Source organism: Clarias gariepinus, chromosome 19, assembly GCF_024256425.1.
Source record: "Clarias gariepinus isolate MV-2021 ecotype Netherlands chromosome 19, CGAR_prim_01v2, whole genome shotgun sequence".
In the NCBI taxonomy this organism is placed as follows: Eukaryota; Metazoa; Chordata; class Actinopteri; order Siluriformes; family Clariidae; genus Clarias; species Clarias gariepinus.
In genome coordinates this window covers 23,539,141-23,567,076 of record NC_071118.1, presented here as the reverse complement: position 1 = coordinate 23,567,076, position 27,936 = coordinate 23,539,141, and the positions used below count along the sequence as shown (strand labels likewise).

The window sequence follows — 27,936 nt, the reverse complement described above, 5'->3', positions numbered from 1 at the left end:
TTATTTTGGAAGCTTTAAACCATTAAAGAGCGCACACACACACTCACACACTTATCCACACACTACAGGCAAGGGTTAACCCCTAGAGGGCGCCAAAGCGCCCAAAGACTGGGTTTGGTTATGTTTTGTTTGTAGTTTGTTTTAGTTAGACTTCAAGTCCCAGAGTGCACCTCGGTCAGGTGACGTAGGCATTCACCTGAACCGAGGGAAGTAATTAAGTTTATTATAAATAGCCTGACTGAAGTTCAGTCAGGCGTCTAGCTTTTGTTGCCATTTATATGATTTCTGTTGGTGTTATTTATGTGTTTATATTTAATAAAAACCTGGTCCTGAAACGCCAGCTCGTCTCCTGCGATTATGCCACCCAAACAAACACACCGAGGTAAGAAGCGTGACAGAAAGCTAGACCGTATAAGTGGCATAGCGGAGGTCGCTTCCCCAGATGTTTTTTGGGGGGGCGCTATTACCATCTCGTCCGAGCTGGCGGAATGGATACAGGACAGCGAGGAGCAAGGACAGAGGGAGCTGTTGCAGAGCTGGGAGGGCTGCAAGCTCGCCGAACCGGCGGACTGGCTGGGAGACAGCGAGGAGCAGCGAGAGACAGACGCGCGGCAAAGCTGGGAAGGCTGCAGGCTCGCCATCCGGCGGACGCCGTTTAGAGGTGAGGCAGCTGAGGGAAACAAGTTCCCACGCTCCGACGAGGAAGTACGGGCCAGGGAGGTCGGGTACATCGGAGGTGGACGGGAACAAGAGCCCGAGGAGGAGCGAGGTAAAAAGGAGGATGGGACCCGGGAACTGCTCAAGTTCTGGGCAGAGGTGAATGGGGAGCGCATCCGGGGCCTGCAGGAGCAGGTGGAACAGCTCCAACACCTGCTCATCCGACTCCACGAGAGCCAAGCAACAGGCTCTGAGCTTCCTCCTTCTCAGCCTCTGCTCGAAACAGAGGACGACGTGCTCCCGCCACCTTCGCCTCTCTTCCTCGTTGAGGACGCGTTTCCTCCACCTCCGCCACCTCAGCACGACGCGGAGGACTACGCGCCGCTACAGTACGGCGACGAGGACGCGTTTCCTCCACCTCCACCGCCGCTGCTCGGCGTAGAGGATGACGCAGCGCTGCTGAACAGCGACGACGACGCGTTTCCTCCTCCACCGCAGCGTGAAAGTGGGGAGACAAGGAGCAGCCTGGAGAGCATCGTCCCTCCTCCGCCTCCCGGCTTTGAGGACGTCGCCCCCGCTCCACAGCCGCCCTGTGTAGCGCACGTCGCTCCAGCTCCTCAGCCCGGCTTTGAGGACGTCGCGCTTCTTCCTCCGCCTCCCGGCTTTGAGGACGTCGCGCTTCTTCCTCCGCCTCCCGGCTTTGAGGACGCCGCTCCAGCTCCGCCGCCGCCGCCCAGCTCAGCGCACGCCGCTCCAGCTCCGCCGCCGCCGCCTAGCTCAGCGCACGCCGCTCCAGCTCCGCCGCCGCCGCCCAGCTCAGCGCACGCCGCTCCAGCTCCGCCGCCGCCGCCCAGCTCAGCGCACGCCGCTCCAGCTCCTCAGCCGCCGCCGAGCGTCGCTCCAGCTCCTCAGCCGCCGCCGAGCGTCGCTCCAGCTCCTCAGCCGCCGCCGAGCGTCGCTCCAGCTCCTCAGCCGCCGCCGAGCGTCGCTCCAGCTCCTCAGCCGCCGCCGAGCGTCGCTCCAGCTCCTCAGCCGCCGCCGAGCGTCGCTCCAGCTCCTCAGCCGCCGCCGAGCGTCGCTCCAGCTCCTCAGCCGCCGCCGAGCGTCGCTCCAGCTCCTCAGCCGCCGCCGAGCGCCACTGACATTGCCCCAGCCCTGCTTCCGCCGTCAGGCTGTGGGAAGGTTGGCCCAGAACCGGCTCAGCTACAGCGGAGCATGGGAGATCATTTTAGGCAGGCAGTGCGGCTCTGCTCGCGGGAGGGGATCGACTGCCTCAGTGTTGCGAGTCCAGACCGTTACCGCTGGGGTGGGAGTCCGGGACCTCCGGGGGGGGTACTGTAAGGGTTTACCCCTAGAGGGCGCCAAAGCGCCCAAAGACTGGGTTTTGTTATGTTTTGTTTGTAGTTTGTTTTAGTTGGACTTCAAGTCCCAGACTGCACCTCGGTCAGGTGACGTAGGCATTCACCTGAACCGAGGGAAGTAATTAAGTTTATTATAAATAGCCTGACTGAAGTTCAGTCAGGCGTCTAGCTTTTGTTGCCATTTATATGATTTCTGTTGGTGTTATTTATGTGTTTATATTTAATAAAAACCTGGTCCTGAAACGCCAGCTCGTCTCCTGCGATTATGCCACCCAAACACACACACCGAGGTAAGAAGCGTGACACTACAGGCAATTTGGGAATACCATTTGGCCTAATACGCATGTCTTTGGACTGTGTGAGGAAAATAAAGTACCGAAGAAAACGCACCAAACAAACTCCATGCACACAGACCCGGAAGCGGGAATCAAACTCAGACCCTGGAGGTGACCCATACCATGTTAGTTACATACTTAACAAATCTACAGTATGTGAGATACTGTAGTGTAAGCACTGTGGTAACAAAACTAAAAATATGCACAAGTGATTTCTGTACAGGAGACAGAAAACCATGTTTCTCATGATCTTCAATAATTGTTTTAAATAATAAGGTTTTGTGTGCAGCAAAATTTCACACTTTTTTCCTTGATCTAATTTGCTGCCAGTAACAATAAAAATCACAATAAAAGATTGCTTTTACATTTAATAATATAATGCTATACATTTATTAAACTTATTTAACCAGTTACTGAGATTAAAATGCATACTTACGGTAAATAACTAGAAAAACAATTGCAGCCTGATTTATCCATTGTGCCAAAACTGTGAAAGATGGAGTTATATAACCTATTCAATTTTGGCATTTATGTTTTTTTTAGAACTATTGTAAATCAAAAGAAAGCCTGCACATAATATTTCTATTAGTGTACAATTTTTTCACTCAAAAAAAAAAATTCTCGAAACTGCAGAAATAGATTTATTTTGTTTTGCTGTAAAACTGTTTAAGTGCTGAACCTTTAAAAGCAATTGTGTTTAAAATAGCAAACATTCACTGAAGTTAAAGAATGTAAGGTACAGTAAACATTTTTACTTGTTTCAACTTTCATTAGTGTGTTGTTGCCTTGCCAACCTGAAATGAGGTGCAGTGAAACCTCGGATTGCGAGTAACACGGTTTACAAGTGTTCTACAAGACAAGCAAAGATTTGAAATTAATTTTGACTTGAAAAATCTTGGTTTACGAGTACCGAGTATCATGTATTACGCATGCGCTTATTGTTTTGACGCCAAGCGTCATGTAATCACAACTGAGCCAACGGTTTTTTCTCTCTTGCGCTGCGGAATTGTAAGTAATCGTTTCCTCTGCTCAGTCTTAGTGCGTGTCTCCTACTGGTATAATGAAGATCTGTCCATCAGTGTGTGAAGCGGAGGGGGGGTGGGGAGAGTGGGTCTGTAAAGGCGAGAGTGTGTGTGTAAAGGGGCACGGTGTCAAATTACGTGTGAGCACACACATAACGACAGACTGAATCAGAAAGGGGGGAAATGGATCTTTAATTGGATACTCCATTTTTTTAATTACCTTTTGCTTTATACGCGCGCACGTGTGTTATAAGAAACAGTACACACGCGCTTACAAACACACAATCAAATATGTTTTACTCGCACACATGTGGTCACAGTGTTATAGTAAACAGTACACGCATGCACAAATGTTGATTATACCAGTGAAAGTCACGCACTAAGACTGAGCAGGGGAGACGATTACCCACAATTTCGCAGTACAAGATAGAGAAAAACCATTGGCTCAGTTGTGATCACGTGACGCTCGGCGTCAAAACAAGAAGCGCATGCGTGATACATGATACTCGGTACTCGCAAAACCGAAACTTGCACGTTTTTCGAGTAAAAATTTATTTTAAAAATTTGCTCGTCTTGCGGAACACTCGCACACCGTGTAACTCGCAATCCGAGGTTCCACTGTATTGGTAGTAAAGAAAGATATTTGGCTTTTTTTTTTTTAATTACGGACAGATAATCAGAGACAGTTCTGCAGGTCTTTGATGTTACATTTAGGGATCCTTCTTCCTTTGTACCTGTATAAACTATTATTCGATTTGTAGGGTCCACCTGGACAAGAAGGACCTATGGGCAGTCCAGGTCCACCAGGAGTGAGGGTAATTCTGTTTGTGTTTATTTACTTGTTTTGGAGCTTTTGTGTGTTAGGTAAGTTCTAGTATATTATTTATCTTTGTTATTTTCTCAGGGTTTCCCTGGAAAGCCAGGAACAGTTGGACCTCAGGGCCCTGTTGGCATGTATGTAAGTGATCCTTTTGCAGGGGTCTCCAGGAAGTGGGACTTTTCAATTAACAATGTTTGTATACAAGATAAAATAAAATGGGAATTGAAGGCCCTTACCATTTTCTCTTCAATATTAATTAATATGCATGTTAAGGTTGAGGTTCAGCATTATGCTCATGGATCCACATTACTCATAATGTCCCTATATATCCCCCTTTAAACCTTATTTTATATATAATACTAATATTAATATTAATAATATAACTAATAATATAATTCTGTCCCCGCCCCCAACTATTACTGAACCCCTGAAAAAAAAAAAATAAACCTGTTTTATAGATTCTGAAAAAAAACTGTAAAATACTCTTTTTATTCACAAATTAAAGGGATTCCCAGGAAGCACAGGCACACGAGGAAGACCAGGACATGTGGGAGAACAGGTGACTGCCATATCCCATGCATAATATTGTTAGATAGTAATAATATTTATGAGGCTTTGGAGCTATACAAAAATGTCTCGTTATTAAACTGTATACCCGATAGGGAGAACCTGGAGTAAAAGGACCTCTGGGACCCAGTGGAAAGCCTGGACCATCAGTAAGTGTTCAGTTTAGAGATAATTATATTTAAATAATTTTGTGCAGGATCTTTTCTAAAGAGTGATACATATAATACTTTTTGGTTCTGTTTAAAGGGACCAACAGGCCCAGCTGGAGAGAGAGGACTTCCAGGACCACAAGTGAGATTCCTCATCAAATAACATTATCACCATAGAGACCACACAGTGGTTTAATGCTTTTAACCACAGATTCTTAAAAGAAATTGCTAGTTTGTAATACAATTGAGAGTACTGTTGTAATATTTAATTTCTTCTACATTTTCTTTACTTATTGCATCTCCTCAGGGCAGACAAGGAGATCCTGGACCTCAAGGAATAGACGGAGCATGTGTAAGTGTCATAGATTATGGATTTTTTTATTTTAATTTTTTTTTTGGTCTCCGCGGTTAACTTACATTGTTACTTACGTACAATGTTTTCTTTTGTTTTCCTTAATTTAGCAATCTAAAATGTACATGAAATAAAATTATCTTCATATTTTCACAGAGAATAGGTCTGATGTTGAGTCTAATTAAAAAGGTTGTGAGAAATACACCGTTTCAGTCCTCATAAATTCTTCAAGTATATCCTTCATTTCTTTTCCATTTCCCAAAGTATACTTGAAAATAAAACAGCCTTTATTAAATGCCTGTCTCTTTATCTTAGTGGCCAAGGTGAGCAAATTAGATAGATACAGTATATTGGTCCCAGACTTTTCATTTGCTGGTTTCTAAAAATGCAAGTGTTATATTTATCGTCCTAATTCTAGTAGAACATGTTTTGTGTTGTTGCCGGGTTTTTGTATGCTTTATTTAATCATTTGTGTTCTTATAGCAGTTGCTGAGTCGAGTGCTGGTGTACTGGTGCTTTTGGGTCAGTGGTGTCACTGTATTAGGATCTGGAACTCACTTTAATAACCGGCTGTAACTGGCTTACAGATCATTTGAAACAATTCTCATGCAAACAGAAAATACCAAATTATAGCACAAATGACCTCAAATTGCAAAAACAGCAACACACGATTCAGCAATTCCACGGTGGCTGTAATTTACTACGATGGATATAATAGCAAAAGTGAAGTCTATCAATCAATAGAAATCAAATTGGCACAGAGGTATTGTGATACAGAGGTACTGTGTACTAACTGTATATGGTTGTAATGACAATAAAACCCACTTGAACTTGAACTTGAACTTGAACTTGATAATATTGTATCAGGGGGTCCATGGTGATTCTTATCCCTCCTAGTTAACGCAGTGTTGTATGTGAAGAAATACCTTGTTTAAACCACATATTTATTTGTTAACATTTTGTGACAATTGGTCACATGATTGGTATTAATGATGAAGATGTGGAATCACTTAGACAGTATCCCAAGCTCAGGATCCTACCAGGGATGCTGGAGGCTCTACCACACTATTATTATTTTATTTTATTTTATTTATTTTTTTTGCTAAGCAAACCAAATTTAAGCATGCTTGTCTTATACACCAGTGTGGTGTGATTTATTATCAATAAAACATAGTGACTATTATAGGGCATACATTGCTTTCTTTGTTGCAGGGTCCTCCAGGGCTAAAGGGAGCTGATGGGATGATGGGAAGACCAGGGCCTGAGGGCAGTAAAGGAGTTCCGGGAGATCCAGGCCCAAGAGGGCCCCCAGGTATCCCGGTAAGTCATGCGCTCAAGCAACAATGGAAAATCTATATAACATTTCTGCGTAATAAAAATGAGACTTCATGATTAATGGTCCGTGGTCGTGAAGTATTGGTATGTTTAATAGGGTACATGCTGAAAATGTTGCATTATTCTCCTCAGGGCTCTCAAGGTGAAAATGGGCTGCATGGAACTGCTGGAGAGAGAGGGGAGAAGGTAAGGTTACTAAGAGCCTAAGTTTTATTAATATTGCACTTTTTTAATTACTTACTCGAAAACATGTTTGAACTACCAGGGTATAATGGGTCCTCCAGGTGATATGGGTCCTTCTGGACTTGAAGGTGAACAGGTCAGATTATCCACTATTACAGTATTTACAAGATAGAATTAGTGAAAGTTTTTTTTCCCCCCTACATTCTACTAATTTTGTACTTTTCTGTTGCTTAGGGACCACCAGGTCTAGTTGGTCAAGAGGGTCTCCCGGGGAGAAAAGGGGATCAGGTAATGTTTCAACATGGATTGAACATTATTTTATGACAGAAATCTTTGATTTTAAGGATCCTGATTGTTCGTGTTTACTACTAGGGAGAACGAGGCCCCTGTGGTAAAATTGGTCCCCAGGGTCAAAAAGGAGATGGTGGTTTACAAGGTACAAAAGGTCAGCAGGGTCCACCTGGGCCACCGGGTAAAGAGGTAAATGCTTTTCTTTTTTTTAGCACACCGTATCATTAAGGTCTGTTTGTATGCTACATAATACTATACAGTACAAGCAATCGTTTGATGTGTCATCAATTAAGGGAGATGTTGGTAAACCTGGAGCTCCTGGTGACCCTGGGCCCAAAGGGGAAAAGGTAAGTGTTTTAAAAAATTAACTACAGAATTTATATCATCTGTTTTGAGAAAGATACCACTCTCAATACATATTAAGGTTTGTTGCGATTTTTTTTAGGGTGAAAGAGGTTCACTGGGGATGATTGGTTTGGAAGGACCCTGGGGAGCAGTAGGGGAAAGAGGAGAGAGGGGACCAAAAGGGGACAAGGGCAACATTGGCCTTATGGTAAGAGCAGAAACAGCAGGGATAATCTCCTTTATGTGCGGAAAAGGTGATTTATGTTTATGAGAAGATAACTCTTTTCTCTTTATCCTCAGGCTGAGCCAGGTCTTATAGGTGGAGTTGGCCTTGTTGGGTTGAAAGGACTTCCTGTGAGTGGATTTTCTTTTCATTATGTCATTTCCATAAAACAGGAGTGTTTTGATTTAATGTGCCACATAATCAGCAATTTTAAATATTCTTTTTTTTTTAACCTAGGGTGAAGTGGGACCACCAGGACCAGTAGGAGCAAATGGACCAACAGGGAATAAGGTACTAGATTTATTTCACAGGTTTACATTTTGCCGTGAAATCTGTGTATAAAATCAATAACTTAAGCCAAATGAGAGTGCACTCAGGCATCTCTAATGGATTCTTATGATGATTTTTTTTTTTCAAATGCCATAAAAAATGTGCTGATGCATTAAGGTGCCCAAAACTAAAACATACATTTAAAAAAAAAAAAGTAATAAATGGTGTAGATACTTTGAATGTGTTTTGTACATTTGGTTTGTATAGAGTGTACCTTTAAATTATTTCTTAAACATAATTAGACATTAGGGAGCAGTGATGTAGCTTTTAGGGTGCCTTTTTATTGATTGTATCTACTGTATAGAAAAAAAATGTGCCTGTACAAACATTTACCGTAGATAATGAAGCACCTTATGAACCTGTTTTGTAACTCACTTACACAGCACATTCCCCAGTGTTGAATTAAAACCCTGCAGTGTTTATATGAGTCCAGTTGGACTTTCAACTGGTGTTAAATCACCACTTGGGATTTTACTTTGTACTCAATCACTCATTCAGTCATTCACTCACTCACTCACTCACTCACTCATCATTCTGTTATTAACTTATTCACTCATTCACTTACTTATTTACTTATTCACTGACTCAGTTGCTTATTCATTCAAATTTATTGGGACAAATGCTCCGCATGATGGAAGTTTTATTTAAGTGGCTTTTTTAACCACCATTAGAAACAGCATTTCCATCTCTGTAGGTTTTGATTAATTTTAAATATGCATTCACTAATCAAACCTTATACATTTAAAGCTGCCCGTTATCTACAAATAGAAATTTAAAACAGATTGTTTCCTGTAAAATGTCCTTCATCCTGTAAACAGTTATTTTTTTCTTTTTTTATGTTTTATTTTTAGTACTTTTAGTACTGTTTAAAAAAAAATAAAAAAAATAAATTTTTTAAATAAAGAAAGTGTTTATTATCACTTAAATGTTCAGTCCAAATCATACAAAAATACCCCCACAGTGCTTTGTATGAGAAATGTGTAGCCTCAATTACACAGTGTCCTTGTTATGACAGTGTGTAGTAATATTTTGTAGCCTTAGCACTGCAATATTTTGTCTGTTTTTGGAATAGGGCAATAAAACATACCACCAGGTTTAATGCCTTCAGGTTTTGCCTGCCTTGCGTCCATGCAACGTATTGGGTTATTAATCCTGTTTTTTGCCTGTTTACTTACTCAATTGCTAGTAAAACATTGGATAAGACTTTTAGTAGAAATGAACTGAACTACTAAAGTTCTGTTTGGTGCATTCATATACTGTAAAAAGCATGTTTTTCATAATGATAGCATGATATCCACTAGCCTACGATCTATTGACAAGGGCTAATGGCTGATAAGTAAATTTTTTTGGGGGGGAAATATATTTCATACACTGTTTATACTTAACATAAAAACTTCTTCTTACTCCCAGGGGGAGATGGGGCCATCTGGCTTGTCTGGCATTTCTGGAAATCTGGGGCCTCAGGTATGAAAATTGATGCACAATTATTCTTTACAATTCTTCACCAAGAATATTTTTATTTTTTACCCAAAAACAAGAAAAATTATTTAAACAATTATTTATATCTAAATCATTTCTGTGTTTAAATTAGGGAATTGCTGGTGTGAGAGGCGTGACAGGAGACACTGGAAAACCCGGACTACAGGTTAGCTTCTGCTACTGTCTGTTAGTGTCTATATAATTTGAAAAATTTTTATTAATTCATTTTACCTGCCTTAAATACAGGGTATTGATGGGCCTGTGGGTCCAAAAGGAAATGTGGGCCCAAAAGGCTATGCCGGTCCGGATGGAGAGAAAGGAGATCCAGGGACCCCAGGGGAAACAGGAGAGCAGGTAAGTGACCACAATGAACTGCTTGAACTTGTAATAAAACATTCTACATAATAAATGCTATATATTTATAATAATTAATGTTTTCTAGGGACCAGATGGCCTTCCAGGTATTCAAGGACCTCCTGCATTGCCTGGTCTAGAGGTTTGGATTTTCCTTTATTTCCTTTCACACAATTCAAGCAATATCTCTTTATTCAAAAGCTATTTGTGTGGCATTGTGAAATTTCTGTCTCAGGGTCCATACTTCCCACTTTCTAATCCACAGGGACCTCAGGGAGAGTCAGGAGTTCAGGGACCACCAGGTCCACCAGGAGTCCAGGTAGGGATGGAACAAGGGAGTTCAGAGTTTTTTTTGTTGTTGTTGATGTTATTTTTTTCAGACAAGATCTTATAAAAATACCTGAAGGCCTATCATATGTGTTTAAAATTTACACAATATTGTATCAATGAGTGTTTCTTAAGGTTGTAGGAAATCACTTTTTGAGGTTAAATAATGTAAGAAGATCATAAATACCCTACCTTTACAATTATCAATACTTATTAGTTTGTGACCCCTGAGAAATATTTCTCTATTGCCTACACCTCACTGTAAAAGTGCTAAGAATGTTTTGATCCTGGTTCACTTCATTGGTATAGCTGACTTTCTTTGCAGAGGAGGAATAAGCTCCTCTAAAGATTGCCTGCTACCATATATTGGAGTGGCGTCATGGTAGCATAGAGGTTAGCACTGTGGCCTCGTACCTCCAGGATCGATGGTTTGATTCCAGCCTCTAGGCGCATGGAGTTTGCAGTTTTCCCCTGTGCTTGATGGGCTTCCTCTGGGTAGTCTGGTTTCCCCCCACAGTCCAAAGACATGCATAGACATGCATAGGCTTAGTTGTGTTTCCAAATTTTTCATAGTGTATATTTGATGAATTGGCACCCCACCTAGGGTGTATTCTGCCTTGTGCCCCAAGTTCAGATAAGTGATACAAAGAAAATAAAAGAGAGTATAAGTAAATTATAATGAATAAAAAAATTATATAGAGAAAATGTTTATTATTAATTTATGGGTAATTTGAGCTCTTTTTAAATTTTTCATCTTTGTATTGTAAGCTTTGTGCTTTTTGTTTTTAGCTATGCCTAAATATCATTCTATAAATGAATTTAAAGATGTGGTCTGAGAAATAAAGGCTATTGCTTCATAGCCAACTGTGTATGTTGGCTTCAAACACAATCCGATATTACGGTAAGGTTAACAGGAAAATGGAACATATCAGCAGACGATCCACCCATCATCTATTCTAACATCTTAAATACTAGCAAAGTAAAATACTGATATATCTGATATCTTAAATAACAGCCTGTTTAAATTAATACCAGTACAGTGAAACCTCGGATTGCGAGTAACGCGGTGCAAGACAAACAAAGATTTTGAATAAATTTTGACTTGGAAAACGAGCAAGTCTTGGTTTACAAGTACCGAGTATCATGTATCACGCATGCGCTTCTTTTTTGATGCAGAGCGTCATGTTATCACAACTGAGTCAACATTTTTCTTTTTCTTACGCTCTGGAATTGTGGGTAAAAGATCCCTGCTGGGTCTTAGTGCGCGTCTCTTACTGGTATAATTAACATCCGTGCACGCATGTACTGTTTACTATAACACTGTGACCACATGTGTGTGCATAAAACATTTTATTTTGTGTCTGTATGCATGTCTACAGCGGGTGTGTACAGTCATGGCCAAAAGTTTTGAGAATGACACAAATATTAGTTTTCACAAAGTTTGCTGCTAAACTGCTAAATCTTTGTTTGTTGTTTCTGTGATGTACTGAAATATAATTACAAGCATTTCATACGTTTCAAAGGCTTTTATCGACAGTTACATGACATTTATGCAAAGAGTGAGTATTTGCAGTGTTGGCCTTTCTTTTTCAGGACCTCTGCAATTCGACTGGTCATGATCTCAATTAATTTCTAGGCCAAATCCTGACTGATAGCAACCCATTCTTTTATAATCCCTACTTGGAGTTTGTCAGAATTAGTGGGTTTTTGTTTGTCCACCCGCCTCTTAAGGATTAAACACAAGTTCTCAATGGGATTAAGATCTGGGGAGTTTCCGGGCCATGGACCCAAAATTTCAATGTTTTGGTCCCCGAGCCATTTAATTATCACTTTTGCCTGAGGTGCTCCATTGTGCTGGAAAATGCATTGTTCTTCACCAAACTGTTGTTGGATGGTATTTTAGTACAAAGTATTGTACTAAATAAGTAAAGTATTATTCATGGCTGTGTTTTTGGGCAAAATTGTGAGTGAGCCCACTCCCTTGGATGAGATATATTCTGTGAAAAACAGGTGTCAAACAAATTCCCCTTATTGTGTATTTTCCTCTGAACATCAGAGTAAAACGGGTCGTTTCAGGCATTATTCAAAACAACAGCGCACTTTGATTCAAAAGTTGATTAGAGATGGAAAAAAACATTCAAAGAAGTGCAGAAAATGATAGGCTTCTCTGCTTAAATAATATCAAATGCTTTAAAATGGAGATCAAAACCAGAAAGATGTGGAAGAAAATGGAAAACTACCATTCGAATGGATCGAAGAATAACAAAATTGGCAAAGACTCAGCCAATGATCTGTTCCAGCATGGTCAAAAAACACCTGACTGATGAAAGCAAGATTTTCCTTTTTGGGTCTAGAGGCCACAGTTTGTCAGTTTGTCAGGCGACCCCCAAACACTGAATTCAAGCCACAGTACACTGTGAAGACAGTGAAGCATGGAGGCACAAGCATCATGATATGGGGATGCTACTCGTACTATGGTGTTGGGCCTATTTATTACATTTTAGGGATCATGGATCAATTTGAGTCCATCAGAATACTTAAAGAGGTCATGTTGCCTTATGCCGAAGAGGAAATGCCCTTGAAATAAGTGTTTCAACAAGACAAAGACCCCAAACACACCTGTAAGCAAGCAGCATCTTGGTTCCAGACCAACAAGAATAACGTTATGGAATGGCCAGCCCAATCCCCAGACCGTAATCCGATAGAAAAGTTGTGGCCTGACAATAAAAATGCTGTTTCTGAGGCAAAAACCAAGAAATGCGGAGGAATTGTGGCTTGTAGTACAATTGTCACCGATGTGAAGCAGTTCTCAGAAACCATGGTAATACAACTAAATATTAGTTCAAAGATGCACAAGGAATATTAAACTTCAAGAATTTTTAGAATTAGAGAATTTTTTATTTGAACAGTAAATTCATCACTTGTAAAGATGCATGATGACACTGCTATTTTTTTGAACAGACTAATATTTGTTTTTCTTTACTATCTGTAAACCAATAATACATTTAGCACATTTTTTTTCATATTGTAATTCAGAATAGAACGTGCAGGGTGTCCAATGCATTTGTGATTTAAATTAAAAGTGGATATGGATATGGATATGGAGCTTTACTTACTTTTTTCAACACACTGCTATTATTTTGAACACAACTGTACACACACAGCGCCTGTGCGCACAAAAGGAAACACTTATCAGTCAGGATTTATTTGTACTTTTTGTAAAGGTAAAGTGCAGGTTAATTTGTTTTATTTTTACTTAATATTTTGTGTTAATTATTTTTATGTATTTATTTTTGGGGGCTGTGGACCAAATAATTTGAGTTTCCATTATGTCTTATGGGAAAATTCTATTTGGTTTATGAGTGTTTTGAAATACAAGTCCACTTCCGGAATGAATTATGCTCGTAATCCAGGGTTCCACTGTACCATGTTGTTAAGTTGTTTAATATTCCTTCAGGCCAATAGTAAACTTGCTTTCAAAAATGAAAATGTATCGATTTTGGAAAGATGACGCACAAATAAATGCTTGAATAAACACCAGACCCTGTGTCACACATTTAATTTCACTTACTGTATATAAACTATTAAATAATTACATGCAACAATGTTGCATGATGACATTTTCATTTTCATTTTTTTTGTTTGAAAACAAAAATTTAATTCAGAGGTCAATACTAGCTGCATGTTGTAACTTAAAAATGGTGTAAAACAGTTATTCCCATTTCACAATCATTACTCACAAACCTTCCCATCGCGATTTAAACGTACTCTCCAATATATAAAAATATTAACCTTTTTTCCTATGACCAAGACGAGACGATGGTGAGATGTGATGTATATTAATTAACAGTAACACTGACGAAATCAGCATGCAACATTTTGACGGAAAATGGACGAGACTAAAATGTAGTTTAAAAGAAAAAACTAATAAAACATAATTTTTTTTTTGTCACAATCCGCTGCGATACGGTGTTTATTTATTATGTCATGATCAGCAGTATTTCACGGGTCACGGCGCCCATCATAAAAGGAGTAGTTTGCGTGTGCAATGACGAGATGTTACAAGCTCAGTCATCTTTAACTCTTCGTCATCATATCAGTATTACTTGGGGCAAAAAGCAGAGACGATAATTGGGCTCATTTTCTTTATATTGAACCGGAGAAAAAAAAGGCAATGTATAGTAATATTGGAGGGGAAACAGTGTGGGCACACAACTGCTGGGAAAAATACCACAAACCTGAAGAGACACGGCATACCATAATAATCACCCAGTTTTACAGCTTCTTTGGGATAATTATGTTTTCTTATATGTGATGTATTTTATTTTATTTCATAGCTAAACCGTTGCCAAACCCATCAAGCTAATAGGCTAGCAAATGATTGTGACCCTAGAGCTATCCCTACAACAGTGCAAATCTGTAAATTCATATTTAAATAGAAAAAGTTTCAAAATACTATTATCCATACTGCGCCTATTGTTTTGATTTTAAAAATAGGATGGTAAGATTGACTAAATATAATAAAAACTAACAGGGACATTTATCCTGGAACTAAGACTAAAACTAAAATTGAAATAGCTGTCAAAATTTAAACTACTGTCAGCAAGGTAATGAAACACATCAGAAAGTCACTTCAAGGGATAGATTCATGTCTGCAGATTTTTTTCTTTTTTTTATCAAAGAACCCGGTAATGACATATGATGATATATTGCTGTTTGTTCAAGATGTTCAAGCTTGTCATATTATTTTGACAGCCTGACTTTTGAAAAATGGCACCACCAAAAACGGTCCAGGCACAAATATGTACAGTAACTTATTGTTTATCTCATTGAAACAGTCTACAGTATATACACACATTCTATTTACCTCACAGTGCAAGCCTGCACGAATCTATAATAAAAAAAAAAAAAAAAAACACTGAATGTAATCTGTGAAATTCCACTCAAGGCCAAATTTGTCAATTCGTCTTTTAAGTTTTGTCCAACTTTTTTAATGAGCTTTGATTGATTTAGGGAAGGGTGGGTCAACCAGGACCGGAGGGAAGACAAGGCATGAAAGGAGAAAAGGTAAGGTCATAGTGGCATTTTCATTTTGGCTTAATCTCTTTGTCCTTTCCAAAGTACTCCTGCTAGTGCTTTTTTATTACCACAGAGGACAATGTTTAAAGTTTGCACAGTTTAATAGAGCTTAAAAAGGTTGTGAATGTCAGCTAATGAAAGTGCCTGTATGTGTTAGGGAGATGATGGCATTAATGGACCACCAGGAAATATGGGTCTCGTCGGTAGGAAGGTGAGCTTACCAAAATCATCTTCAAAATGTTTTTTACATGGATGAATGGACTTAGAGTGTGTGGGATGAAGATTACTATTAAGTCTGTACCAATATGTAAAGGGTATTTATTATCATTAAATTGCATTGATTTTCTAGCGAGCCATTCAAACTTGAGGTTAAACCCAGATTAGCTTCAGTCAGGCAGCAAAACCTTTCTACTCACTGTGGTTGTGCGATTCCAATAGGCTTTCTTTTACTGCGTTGTTGTTAAAGTAGAAGTAAATCTACCCTTTAAAGGTTATTTTCAGCAGCAGAAGCCTGTGTGTGTGAAAAGGGTCCATTCTGTTCTTTTATATTGTAGTTACTTATATAATGCAGAGTTACTTTGATAAATAGGCTAATTTAATCATAAATACTAACTGAAAAAACTTTTTTTTATTCTTGTAAGGGAAAAAGGGGCAAAGCTGGTTTAAGGGCCAAAAGAGGACCAAGAGGAGAAAAGGTTTGAGTTCATTGGTTTAGTAGTAATACAGTATCATCTATATAAACCAATAATACTACAAGCGTGACAATGAATAGGAAAGTTTTGACTACAGATCTCTTGGCTGTCCTGTCCAATAGGGTGAGAATGGAGAGAAGGGTGAGAAAGGACTTCCAGGATGGGGGGGGTCTATGGTAAGTCTGCTCCATCCACCCAAATCGCAGGACAGTCTACTTCACAATGATGTAATTGTGCTAGATAAAGAAAACTGACTTGTCAGCTAATAGCTTTGAAGTCCCAATCATATTTTTTTCTGCCAGGGTGTTATAGGAGAAAGAGGAGAGAAAGGAGAAGAAGGTCCAAAAGGAGAAGAGGTACAGTATATCACAGCAGACAATCCAACAAAACTTTACAGTGTTCTTGAGTATGTAACTCCTGTTGATATCCTTTTTTGGCAGGGGGAGAAGGGTGATCAAGGGCTGCCTGGTCCACTGGGAAACGATGGATTAAGGGTACGAGGTTTACCTTAGTCAATTCAATCTCAGAAGATATGTCCAGTTAATGCAAATTTTAGACACTGTGCTTGTAGAGTTTAATCAATTTGATTGCGTTGTAGGGAGACCAGGGTCCTTTGGGCCCACCTGGATTACCGGGACCAAAGGGGGATCAGGTAACATGGGATTATTCAGGTTCTGTTTGATGTTAAAGTAATGCTTCATCATCCACCAGCTGGAGTTACTAACTAGAGCTATTACTGGTTATCACTGGTACATGCAGATAATAAAATTAATTTAGGCACAGAAATCTATGTTTATGCCTAGAGCTTTACTGATACTGCTTTACAGTAAATTATATTTTTATACTAAAAGTGAGGCTTTTGTCTCCAGGGCAGTATTGGTCCATCTGGCCCAAGAGGGACTTCTGGAATACCTGGACTACCTGTGAGTATTGAGCTGTAATGCACATTAATTTCTAAAGAGTATTTTAAAAAGCATTGCACAAAATAGCAGCAATACATGTAAGAGAATTGTATGAACATAACATTTTTAAATGTTTATTTACTTACTTATTTACCTATTTATTTATTTATTTATTTATTTTGCCTTTATAATGCCAACATTGAAAAACTGTCATATAAAATCTAAACAGGAGCTCAGGCCTATTGTCTGCCCTTTTTTATGATGTACATTTTAGCATGTTGAAAATATAGATGTATCTTAAAATGTGACATCAATTATCTTTATTATCTTATAAACAAAGTAACAAAAACTCATCACATTAGATAATCTTTGAATAAAGCCATTCTTATTTCTCCTTTTTTGCAGGGCTTATTTGGAACAAAGGTATGATTAATTTATTTATATGCTTAAATTAGAAGCTGTAAGTTCCCAGTGTTCTTATAAATGGTAATGCACGTGTTTGAGCAGATGGGCAGTCAGTGAAAATGTTGTTGTGATGACCAAAACCATCAAATCCATGTTGGTGTTTTTAAAATAGAAAAGTGCTTTTAATATTTCTGGATTTTTAATATTTTTGTTTGATGGATATACTGTAGTTAAATGTTCAGATCATTCATGATTCAGTGCATTTTGGTCTGGATAGGAGGCTATATATATAAAATAGTGCCCCTTATATTGGTCTTTATAGCAAATATGATAAGTAAGGTAATGAGCATTTCAGCTGCTCACTTCTATCAGTAAGACATTTTGTTAATGTAATGTCATTCAGAAAGTATCACATAATTTATTGATAATTTTTTTATAATAATATAAGGTGTAGTCTTATAAAAAAGGAACATTTCTGTTTTCATCCAGAAACCACGGGATGCATATATTATATTTGACCTTCACTATGTATATGTACATGCATATGTATAATAACAATAAAAGCTGTCCATCTGTATTTGCAGGGTTTGAAGGGTTTTCAGGGAGCATCTGGGCCAGCAGGAAAGCGAGGCCTTCCAGTAAGTTTCTTACGATCAGAGGCAGTTTTGCTTTTACAGCTATTTATATGAGGCTGCTTAACATTCAGCTGTGATTTTTCAGCAATAACAAACTTTGCATTTCAAAAACTCATGCATACAAATTGAATGTTATCACTAAAAAGAAGTGTTTAAATAAAATATTACAAGGATTCTAGACATGGGAAAGACAGTTTAATCAGAGCCTGACTAAAAAAATAAATCAAAAGACACTTAACGATTAAGACTGCTGGTTAATATTTTCACTAAATAAATAACATTTTTATTCATATGTGCCTTTCAAATATAATGTGTGACTTTTCTGTCTGCTCTGCCATTTGATTATTTGTGTTTTTGTTTTTTTAGGGACCACCCGGATCCCCAGGACCTCCAGGACTCTCTGTGAACTTGACTATGGCTCAAATAAAAGTAAGGGGGAAAAACAAATGTTGTGGATAACTAGATTTAACAAGCAGTTAGAAATAGGATGAAGTGTGTACTCAGCAGTCAGGGATAGCAGAGTGGTTAAGGCACTATGTTTTAGAAGGTCCCAGGTTTAAATCCCCCGGCCACCAAGTTGTCCCTCTTGGGCCCTTGAGCGAGACCCTTAACCCTCAACTGCTCAGATGTGTAATAAGATAAAAATGTAAGTCGCACTGGATAAGTGCATCTGCCAAATGCCTAAATGTAAATGTACATAAATGTACATTTACATTTAGGCATTTGATTCAGGATTTAATTTGCCATTTGAAATCCTAAATAATCTGTTATGCGAATAAACCAGAAGGTACATTCAGACGTGTGTGTGTGCGTACTCTTTTCCGGTAATGTGCAGAGACGGCTGGTAAGTGTATCAGGAGAAGTCAGACTTTGTTTAATTTAGGTTTATCACCGTAAAGCAAACAATCAAGAAATTGAGGGATTTCTACAATATGTTCCTCTCAATTCAAAAAGCTCATCTACTTACACCAGAATTCAATGGTTCTGGCCTAGACTGTAGACATGCTTATGTTGTGTATACTGCTGTATAAGTAGGTGTTTAAAAATCACTTATTTTACCCCTGACCATTTTTTCATTCTGATGATTTTTTTTCCTCTTTTTTACCCAACAGGATCTCATGTACGTCTCAGACAAGCCCAACTACTCATTTATCCAGGTGCTCTTGGATTCTCTGTACCGTGACCTGAGGCTGTTTTTGGATCCACCTGATGGCAGTAAAGAGTATCCAGCCTCTACCTGCCTAGAACTGTGGCTAAGCCACCCTAACTACACCAGTGGTCAGAACCTCATAATTTTGCAGTTCCATCCCAGGGCACTACTGAGGGCACTTTCGCTTTTCAATATTAAGTCTGTTTAAAATTCACCCTCGTGTGGTTGTATTATTGTTTTCCCAAGTTCCTTAGTGTTGAAGTGGCCCCAACCAACCAACTGCCTAACAGAACATATGCTAGTGCACTTGGATGCCGGAGCAAAGAACTAGGAAAGTGCATAAGAACAGGAAAAAAAATCTTAGCCATGGAAGCTAGAATCTGAGTGGCTGAAGGGATTGTAGTGGTTTTTCCTAAAATGTATTAAAAGCTGACTGCAGAATAGATCTTCTGCAGATAGGTCTTTAGATCTAAAATGTATTACTGTTGAATTCTTCATTCATTATTTAGCACCAATTCCATGTTCCATGTGCTTGGGTGATTTATATGCTTTCTACCATTTGCGAAAGTGTTTAAATGTGTAGAAAGCTCAAGTGCTCTGAAATTGTAGTTTCTTGTACAAACATGCATTAGCAGTGACACAGTTAAAAGCATTTGGGACAAACAATTGAAACCTGATAAACCTGAAAAGATGATACTAATTTTTTAGTCAAACTTAATAACATAAATAAAATACAGTACATCGGCTTTTTAAAGTTGTTGCGACTCTTTTTGATTGCAGGATTCTATTATATCGACCCGAATCAAGGCAGCCCTCTGGATGCTCTTTTGGCTTACTGTAACTTCTCTGAATCAAGAGCAGAGACCTGCCTCTACCCCAGAACTGCACAGGTGACTGCCTCCGATTGCAAAAAATAGCTTTCACTCCGTGCTATATTATTGAGATTCTTTTCTGGGAAGGAACATTAAACCTGTAATTATATCATTTTCATTATCTACAGCTGCCCATGAGAGCATGGTTGAATGATTGTGTATCAGATAGTGCTTTCTACTGGCTCAGTTCCCTTGAGGAGGGGTTTACGGTAAGCAAATTTCAGGGTGTTTTTGTCCGGTAAATTAATATACTGCTTATCGGAATCAGATAGTGTAGGACATAGTAATATTTATCAAATAAAAATGCCTTCTTCTTTTTCCTCTTTTTTTCCTCTTTCCAGTTTGAATACACAGGGCTCACGGTGGTCCAGGCACGTTTTCTCAGACTTCAGAGCAACCTGGCGGAGCAGAGATTGACCTACACCTGCTATCCTGGACACAGACTGGGACAAACACAGCGACAAGCACGGTTTCTTACCAGCTCAATCCAGCAGAGCTACCAGGGCGCCCTTCAAGACTGTGTGGTATAGGATATCTAATAATATTCAAGTACAACTCCACCCTGAATGACACTAAAATATATTTATAGTGAAACATCTGCGATGCGTTAAGAGAGTTTGGTGCTATTTTGCTGGATGTTTCTCAACAGAGCAAGTGCTTATTTCTTCACTTACTATTTTTCAGGGATGTTCAGTGTTACATTACGTTACTCGGAAATCCACAGTAGGAATAGCTAATGACCAGATACATTAGGTTCAAAGTTTCAGAGTGCAATACAGATTTAGTGTGCAAAACGCATTTAGTTTCAGCTGGATAGCAATATACAAGATAAGGAGCCTCATGAGTTTGGACCCTGATAGGATGAGCAGAGTGTACAGATGAGGAAGTACATAAGCTGGACAGACTATAGCAGGGGTTTCAAATCTTCTCCAGATAGAGCCAGCGGGTGTGCAGCGTTTCAAGCCGAACAGAAGCCATAGCTCACAGTCTATTAGAAGCCAAGAACAACTATTTAAACAGGTAGAATCAGGCTTGGCTTTCTGATTGGTAAGAATGAAATCCTGATATTTTTGGAGAAGATTTGTCACCTGTGGACCAGAGGATTAAAATGCTGCTGTAATACCCTAGTTAATTAAAGGCTAAATCACACTAGCACACTATCAGCAGTTTATGTAATTCAAGAAACAGCTAATGAGGATTAAACTCTTAATGAGGAACGAAGTTCAAATAAAATATAAAGGGAAATTGGATTCCATGTTAATTATTAAGATTAATGTTCAATGAGCATTTTTTCTTCTTGGTTTACAATTACAAGGGTTTTTAAAGTGTGATTTTTAGTGTAAGGTGTAAACATGTGCGCATGTGTGATTTCAGGCTGCCAAGGACGTGGATCCAGGGCCACGGGAATCCGTGCTTCAGTTTGTGGATAAAGATCTGCTCCCTCTGCGGGACATCGCAGTGTTTGCCAGCAGCACCCTTTCACATGAGTTTGGCTTTACTGTAGGCCCGGTGTGTTTTAGCTAGAGTGTGAAAGAGAGAGATTGCATTAACGGGATATAACCTCACCCACAAACAGCAGTCGAAGAAGAAAGAGGTAAACTGTACAACATTAGGATGAAAAGAAGACCTGCGGGTTGTTCCTCATGCCCTTTACCATCCTTATTACAGGTTAATGACACTTTATAAAAAGCACTTTTGTTTCTCTGGTGCTCTTAAACAAATAACCCATCAAGTTTGTTTACACACATTAGCATTTTATAAATTATAATGGACTGTGGACTATTGGACTTTATTTTTTGCTGCATCTCAGTAAACCGAGAATTCCAGTGCATGTTCATGTAACCACTATGTGGTTGCACAGTGTTTAACTGAAGAACCAGAAAATGTTTCTAAATTATATCTACAGTATACTTATGATACATTTGGATTCGTTTCATTATAATCCTTTTACAAACTTTTCCTATTTGAAATTGAAGCTTTTATAGTATAACAATGTGTTTTAAAGAGAACACAGCTTTGACCTGATCTTTAACCACAATCTATAAAACAAATTTAAGAGATTAAAATGATTTCCCCTTTCTAGCTCTTAGTGTTCCGTATGTTTGGTCTAGTGGTTTTAGAGCTAATTGAGATTTTTGTATACTGTAGCTCTGTGTTAATCTCATTGAATTGTCATGTCTGAACAGGTCTTCATTTCTCAGGTGCTAAAATGTAATATAACAGGATAAAACTGCTGTACCACACTTCATGTTTGTTACAGGTCAGAAGAAAATACAAGGGTGAGTTAAATAGTATCTGCACTGCGGTTATATTAAAACGTCTGTTGGCCACGGTCTCGTCAGCGCTTTCTGTTGAAGGCTACCATCTCCCTAGTCACTGCTGTGCAGGTGTGAATGTGTTACATCAGTTCATTTGTAACTGTAGTGAATAAATAAATGATTAAAAAAGTTTAAGAAAGGTCGCTCAAGTGTTAGTCCTCAAGAAGGAGTCGGTACGCTTGTCTACGACCACAGCTGATGACAAACATCCACATACTCCTCCTTATAGTCCTGATCATGCTTTATCTGACTTGTTTGGTCCCCTGAAAGCAGACATATGTGGACAGAGATTCACTGCTAATGAAGAATTGAAGACAGCGGGGCATTCGTGGCTCACAGCTTAGACTAAAACATTTTTTAATAAGGGAATAAGAAAGCTTGTTAACAGATGTACAAAGTGTATTAAAAAGCGAGAAGATTACGTCGAAAGCTATGGATTTCGCCTTTTCCCTAAAGTTAATTAGAATAAAATCTAAAGCCAAAGTGTGGATAATTTTTGACTCATCCCCAGAATTAGTGAATAGGAACATTTTTTTAAGGTTGATTAATTTTCACTAACATCATTGCTGAAGTGTTTTATTCTACTTATACCACAGCACTTTGCCAATGCTAAAAATAATTATTTATTTACTGTAAAAATGAAAAATCATAGTTTGATCAATTTAGAGCTATACTTATATTTAGGAATGTCCACAATTCAATTCAATTCAATTCAATTTTATTTGTATAGCGCTTTTAACAATTGGCATTGTCCCAAAGCAGCTTTACACAATCAGTGTACAAGTCAAGTTAATTCCTTCAACCGCAGATTTTTGAGGAAACAAAAGTTGTCCATTAAAAAGCTGTAAAAGTTACAGCTTTGCCTTTAACAATTTTCCTAGATTATGTGAAAAATTTATTGTACAATTCTGATTGTATGATGTTACAATAGAAATCATCATATATTAGAGCGAGCAAATTAACTCATCATTAATGTTTTACTCTATTATACAGTAAGACAATAATAATGCACACCTCGTGATTTTAAGAATTTAAGAGTTCTGTAAGATAAAGGAAACGTATCAACACCAAACAGAAGCAAGCATTAACAGTGCTGTGGTATAATAAAATTGAATTCAATTAAATATTTGATTTTACTGTAACACAGAAATGAGAAAAAAAGACATGTTCATGATTTGTGTTTTGGTCTTTTATGAAAATCCTGTCTGTACTGCAAACATCAAATATTCTGATACACTTTGTTCTGTCTTTTGTTAAAACAACAAGTTTTTTTGAATGGTAATGATATGTAGGCCTCAGGGAATGCATGGCATGGCATGGCTTGTTTCTGAAAAATATGATTAGGTGCTTTATTAAAAAATATAAATATAAATAACTAACTCATTATTTTTTATAAGAGACTTTGTTTAGTATCACTGAGGAACTCAATATAAACTCCAGGAAACACAAATTCACACTCATTGAAAATGAGAAAAAAAAGTCAGTACACATACAATTGCATAGTTTAATTATTTTAACTTATTTGGCTGAATTATACAAAGTTACCATTAGACTTTTTTTTATAATAAATATTTTCTTTGTAACACATAGTAGTATTTTAAGTCATATGCTGGTCATCTGCTCTCATTACATGAATCTGAAAGATCAACTGACGTATTCTTTTGTAATTGTGTATTGTTTTATATTTTTTGTATAACTGAAATTGATGTTTATAAAAAAATATTGTCAACAGATCTGTGCATCTTTTGAATGCTTTGCCATGATCACCAAGTGTTCTCTGGACAGCACTAACAACATTTTTTTTTACTTCGTAATTGAATCTGTGACAAACAGGACTGTAAGATACTTTTCAGTGCACTTAATGTTTGATTTAATGTAAAATTGTAATAGTCTTCACCCTATGGAAAGTTAATAAATATTAAACCTTTTTTTCTTTCCCCAAGAAATAATATTGAATTGTTGGTTTGGTAAATATGAACCATATGACATTAGATACCTAAATGACTAGAGACAAGCACTGCTATTATAACTATATATACTGAAAGGCTAAGTGATTTTTAAAAGCATTGTCATAAGATGCCAAACATCATTTTAAGAAAATTCTGCTCTGCTTACTTTTCCCAGTTGACTGGAAATAGCCATGAAATAGCAGTATCTAGAAGCAACAGCAGACTTGCACTAAGTGCAGGGCCACTGAGGGCTTAAGCATGTAGCATGAAAATTGTCTATCCTCTGTAGCATCACTCACAAAAGAATTTTAATTGCTTCTGAAAGCAACGTCAGTGCAAGAACTGTGCATCAGGAGCTTCCTCCCGGCCAAGCTTCAGCTGCACGCGAGCCTCGTATCACTGTGTACAATGCAAAGTGTCAGCCGGAGTGCAGTAAAGCGAGCTGTAACTGAACTAGAAATATGTTTTCTGGAGTAATTAATCATGTTTCACTATCTGATGGACGATTCAGGGTTTGGCAGATACCAGGAAAACACTACCTACAAAAAAGTCTAGTGCGAAAAGTAAAGTTTCCTGGATGGCTGGGGCTGTTTTTATCCCTGTCCACAAATTAGGGACCATCATGACAACTCTGTGGGTGGACTGCCCCGGGACAAATACCTGGGAATTTTAAGATTCAAATGCCTTTATTAATCCCAGAGGGAAATTGCTTAATACTATATACTATAACAGATCAAATATACTTTATCGGCCTGATTATTATAGACACGCAGCCAGGAGGAATCTGCTTTTAAACATTATTAATAGTGTCAAAATAAAAGCCAGCAACACTGGCTGAATCTGAGGAGTCTCCTAGATTAAACAAGGTTTAGTGTAACTAAGTACAGTAATTGTATGCCTTGTTGTTCTTAAAACCTTTAACGATACATCAACAAATTATTAAAGGGATAGTTGGTGATTTTCAAGTCTTTCTTAAATCTAAATGTTGATTCATATAACTACATTACAATATGTTTTCGTCATTATAAATGTTCCTGCTAATTTTTAAAGATACTAATACGATTTAGATCCGTGGGACTACAGAAGCTTCATGACTCAGCCGAATGGGTGACAACCTTCACGGTCGGTGTGCAGAGCAGGAAATTTAGTAAAGACAAAGACCTATGGAAATCTTAAATGATTTAAGACTGACTTTAAAAATAATAATATTTTTATAATATAATAATACATTTATAATGTACAAATATAACATTTACAGTAAATCAATTGGTGTCTATTTACTTTTTGCATGTCTGCATACACTGAATGGCCAAAAATAAAATTGCATATACTAAGATTTTTATCTTTAATTACAGCACGCAGTATCATGGCCAGTTCATGTGTGAAAATTATTTGTCATGCCTCCGGAACCACTAATTCACATTTTGAGCCCTGGAACATGCCTGTGAAATCAGGGAAAGAAAAACTCCATTAATGCTTTACCCTGGTCATTCAGTACATTCAACTCATCAGCTGGATTTATTTTATTGCCAAATAACACTGCTAAGCCTCGAGCTAAGCAACTGAAGCAATCCCAGATCATAACACTGCCTCTAGACGCTTGTACAGTGGTTTCCATGCATGATGGGTGCATCGCATTATGTGCTTCCCTTCGTACCCTGATGGACCCATCGCCTCTGGAATAGGGTCAATCTGAACTTATCAGACTACATGACCTTTTTCTATTGTGTCAACAACAAATCTTTATGCTCCTTAGCAAATTCAAGCCTTTTTTTTCTAAAAGTCCTAATAAAAAGTGGTTTTAGTCCCAGTCTTCTGAGAGGTTCTCATTACAGTGTGTGTGTGTGTGTGTGTGTGCAGAAATACGCTTAACTATTAGACATAGCTATGGTTTTTACTGTTGATTTCTTTTCCCCACAACTAAACTCAACAGACTTTATTTGATAATGTGTTGAAGGGCTCTTTACTTAGTTCTGGTATTTTACTTATTATATTACTTTAGTTGTTTACTTTGCTTGATACAGACAGATAGTTTGACCCTTCTGAAATGGTGACTTGGTGAATTTTTTTGGGGGGGGTCAGGAGGTGTAGTATGACAGTGTTTAACACTTCTGGGATAAAGAGAAATGTAAACCTCTTTGACTGACTTGGGCATGAAATCCCCACAAGAACATTCCAAAATCTTGTACAAAGTCTATTTAAGTCTGTTATAGCTGTAGAATAAGTGTGTGTAAGGGCAACGCCATGGTATCTTCCACACTGACATTGCCAGAACTGTCACAATTCGCGGCAAAAATCCTACTTTAGGGTCGGGCTCGCTGGGGTGACGTCATGCGCGCGCGGTCACGTGACAGGACCAGGAAGCTGTCGCGTAAACACTGTAGTGTCCGACGTGCTAGTTGAATGAGCGTCCAAAGAAACTAATGTAACGTTCTCTTTTTAAAATATATAATATCGTTTGAACGGCAAAAGCGGCGAAGTAAGAGATGCGGGTCAGGTTATAGGCTTCATGTGCTGTCTGGTGGTGTTGCTAGCTTGTTAGCTGGGTGGCTAGCTGGCCAGTAAACCATCAGGGAGTAGAATGAAGAGGACGAAGGGAAGTGAACGCTGCTCGTGGCCCGGGTTATCGGCTCTCTGCGCGTGAACAGGTAACATCGGACTCTGTGTGCTAGAGGTGCAGGTTGTTTGTGTGCGTAACACTGTCCCGAGATCTCTCTCTCACACACACACACCTGCATGTTTGTTTTTCCTGTTCTGATTTCTAATATTCTTAAAGATTTTCTCAGACATGACGTCACACTGACCACTGAGCCATCATCTCCATTCTTCACCCAGTAACATCATCCTTTTATTTATATTTATTTATCTATTTACACATACAGTACTGTGTTATATACCTTATTATATGCTGTACCAATTTTGTTATAAATGTTTATCATGTCTGCACAATTATTCAGTATTTCCATATATAACCTAAATATAATAAATAAATAACATTATGGGAGAATGCTGTAAAGAAAAAAAAATATATAGTACAAGACAGACCAGTTTTTAGGTGGAAACAAAAAAAACCTAATGTACTCTCCTAGTATTTGCAAAAATAGAAAGGAGCGAGTGTGACAAAGTTCCCAGAAGAACTCATATTCTCCAGAAAGCTCAGTAAAACCTAACAGCTGTTTTACTTATATTACTGTGCAAAAGTCTTGGGCAACAACAAAAATATGGCATAAGCAAAAGATGCTTTTGAAAACATTTTCGCGTAAAAGAAACTTCTATAAAGAGTAATAAAATAAACAGTCAATATTTGGAGTAAAAACTCATTGTTTAAAATCAGGAGTTTTAGACACAGGTTTGTGCAGTTTTATAAATAAAACTTATTAAAGCTGTTAGGTTTTACTCAGCTTGCTGGAGAATACAGTATGAGTAACTTTATCACACTCGCTCCTTTCTATTTTTGCAAATCCTAGGAGCGTACATTAGGTTTGTTTGTTTTCATCTGAAAACTAGTCTCTTTATATACTATATATTTTTTCTTTACAGCCACACATGTATTCTCCAATAATGTTATTTATTTGTTAATTTGTAAGTTATATATTCAACTGAATGAATTTGTACATAATTATGCAGACATGATAAACATATGTAACAAAATTGGTACAACATATAATATGGTGCCTAAGACTTTTGCACATATTATATAAAAAAAAATTCTTATTTATTATTATTATTATTTTTTTTTAATTATTATTATTATTATTATTATTATTATTTTTTAGTGTGTAGAAATAATTTTATGTCTGACTA

The 27,936-nt window shown here is 38.2% G+C and overlaps 2 protein-coding genes across 2 annotated transcripts in view; both read left to right on the top strand.

The window, feature by feature from the left end:
• Positions 1–24,297, top strand: part of si:ch211-196i2.1 (collagen alpha-1(I) chain) — a 94,080-nt gene extending 69,783 nt beyond the window's left edge. Inside the window, exons 33-68 of the mRNA XM_053479234.1 lie at positions 4,137–4,190; positions 4,280–4,333; positions 4,701–4,754; positions 4,858–4,911; positions 5,009–5,053; positions 5,219–5,263; positions 6,476–6,583; positions 6,731–6,784; positions 6,864–6,917; positions 7,016–7,069; positions 7,154–7,261; positions 7,366–7,419; positions 7,518–7,625; positions 7,718–7,771; positions 7,878–7,931; positions 9,381–9,434; positions 9,562–9,615; positions 9,696–9,803; positions 9,892–9,945; positions 10,069–10,122; positions 15,144–15,197; positions 15,367–15,420; positions 15,851–15,904; positions 16,024–16,077; positions 16,204–16,257; positions 16,342–16,395; positions 16,500–16,553; positions 16,771–16,824; positions 17,209–17,226; positions 17,793–17,846; positions 18,210–18,272; positions 18,956–19,121; positions 19,774–19,883; positions 19,994–20,074; positions 20,207–20,389; positions 21,240–24,297. Coding sequence (XP_053335209.1) covers positions 4,137–4,190; positions 4,280–4,333; positions 4,701–4,754; positions 4,858–4,911; positions 5,009–5,053; positions 5,219–5,263; positions 6,476–6,583; positions 6,731–6,784; positions 6,864–6,917; positions 7,016–7,069; positions 7,154–7,261; positions 7,366–7,419; positions 7,518–7,625; positions 7,718–7,771; positions 7,878–7,931; positions 9,381–9,434; positions 9,562–9,615; positions 9,696–9,803; positions 9,892–9,945; positions 10,069–10,122; positions 15,144–15,197; positions 15,367–15,420; positions 15,851–15,904; positions 16,024–16,077; positions 16,204–16,257; positions 16,342–16,395; positions 16,500–16,553; positions 16,771–16,824; positions 17,209–17,226; positions 17,793–17,846; positions 18,210–18,272; positions 18,956–19,121; positions 19,774–19,883; positions 19,994–20,074; positions 20,207–20,389; positions 21,240–21,389 — 2,535 coding nt within the window. The 3' untranslated portion in view covers positions 21,390–24,297. The remainder of the gene's footprint in view (positions 1–4,136; positions 4,191–4,279; positions 4,334–4,700; positions 4,755–4,857; positions 4,912–5,008; positions 5,054–5,218; positions 5,264–6,475; positions 6,584–6,730; positions 6,785–6,863; positions 6,918–7,015; positions 7,070–7,153; positions 7,262–7,365; positions 7,420–7,517; positions 7,626–7,717; positions 7,772–7,877; positions 7,932–9,380; positions 9,435–9,561; positions 9,616–9,695; positions 9,804–9,891; positions 9,946–10,068; positions 10,123–15,143; positions 15,198–15,366; positions 15,421–15,850; positions 15,905–16,023; positions 16,078–16,203; positions 16,258–16,341; positions 16,396–16,499; positions 16,554–16,770; positions 16,825–17,208; positions 17,227–17,792; positions 17,847–18,209; positions 18,273–18,955; positions 19,122–19,773; positions 19,884–19,993; positions 20,075–20,206; positions 20,390–21,239) is intronic.
• A 2,200-nt stretch (positions 24,298–26,497) lies between these two features.
• man1b1a (mannosidase, alpha, class 1B, member 1a) overlaps positions 26,498–27,936 on the top strand; it is a 34,508-nt gene continuing 33,069 nt past the window's right edge. The window contains exon 1 of the mRNA XM_053478475.1: positions 26,498–26,780. The gene's annotated coding sequence lies outside the window, so the exon portion shown is untranslated. The remainder of the gene's footprint in view (positions 26,781–27,936) is intronic.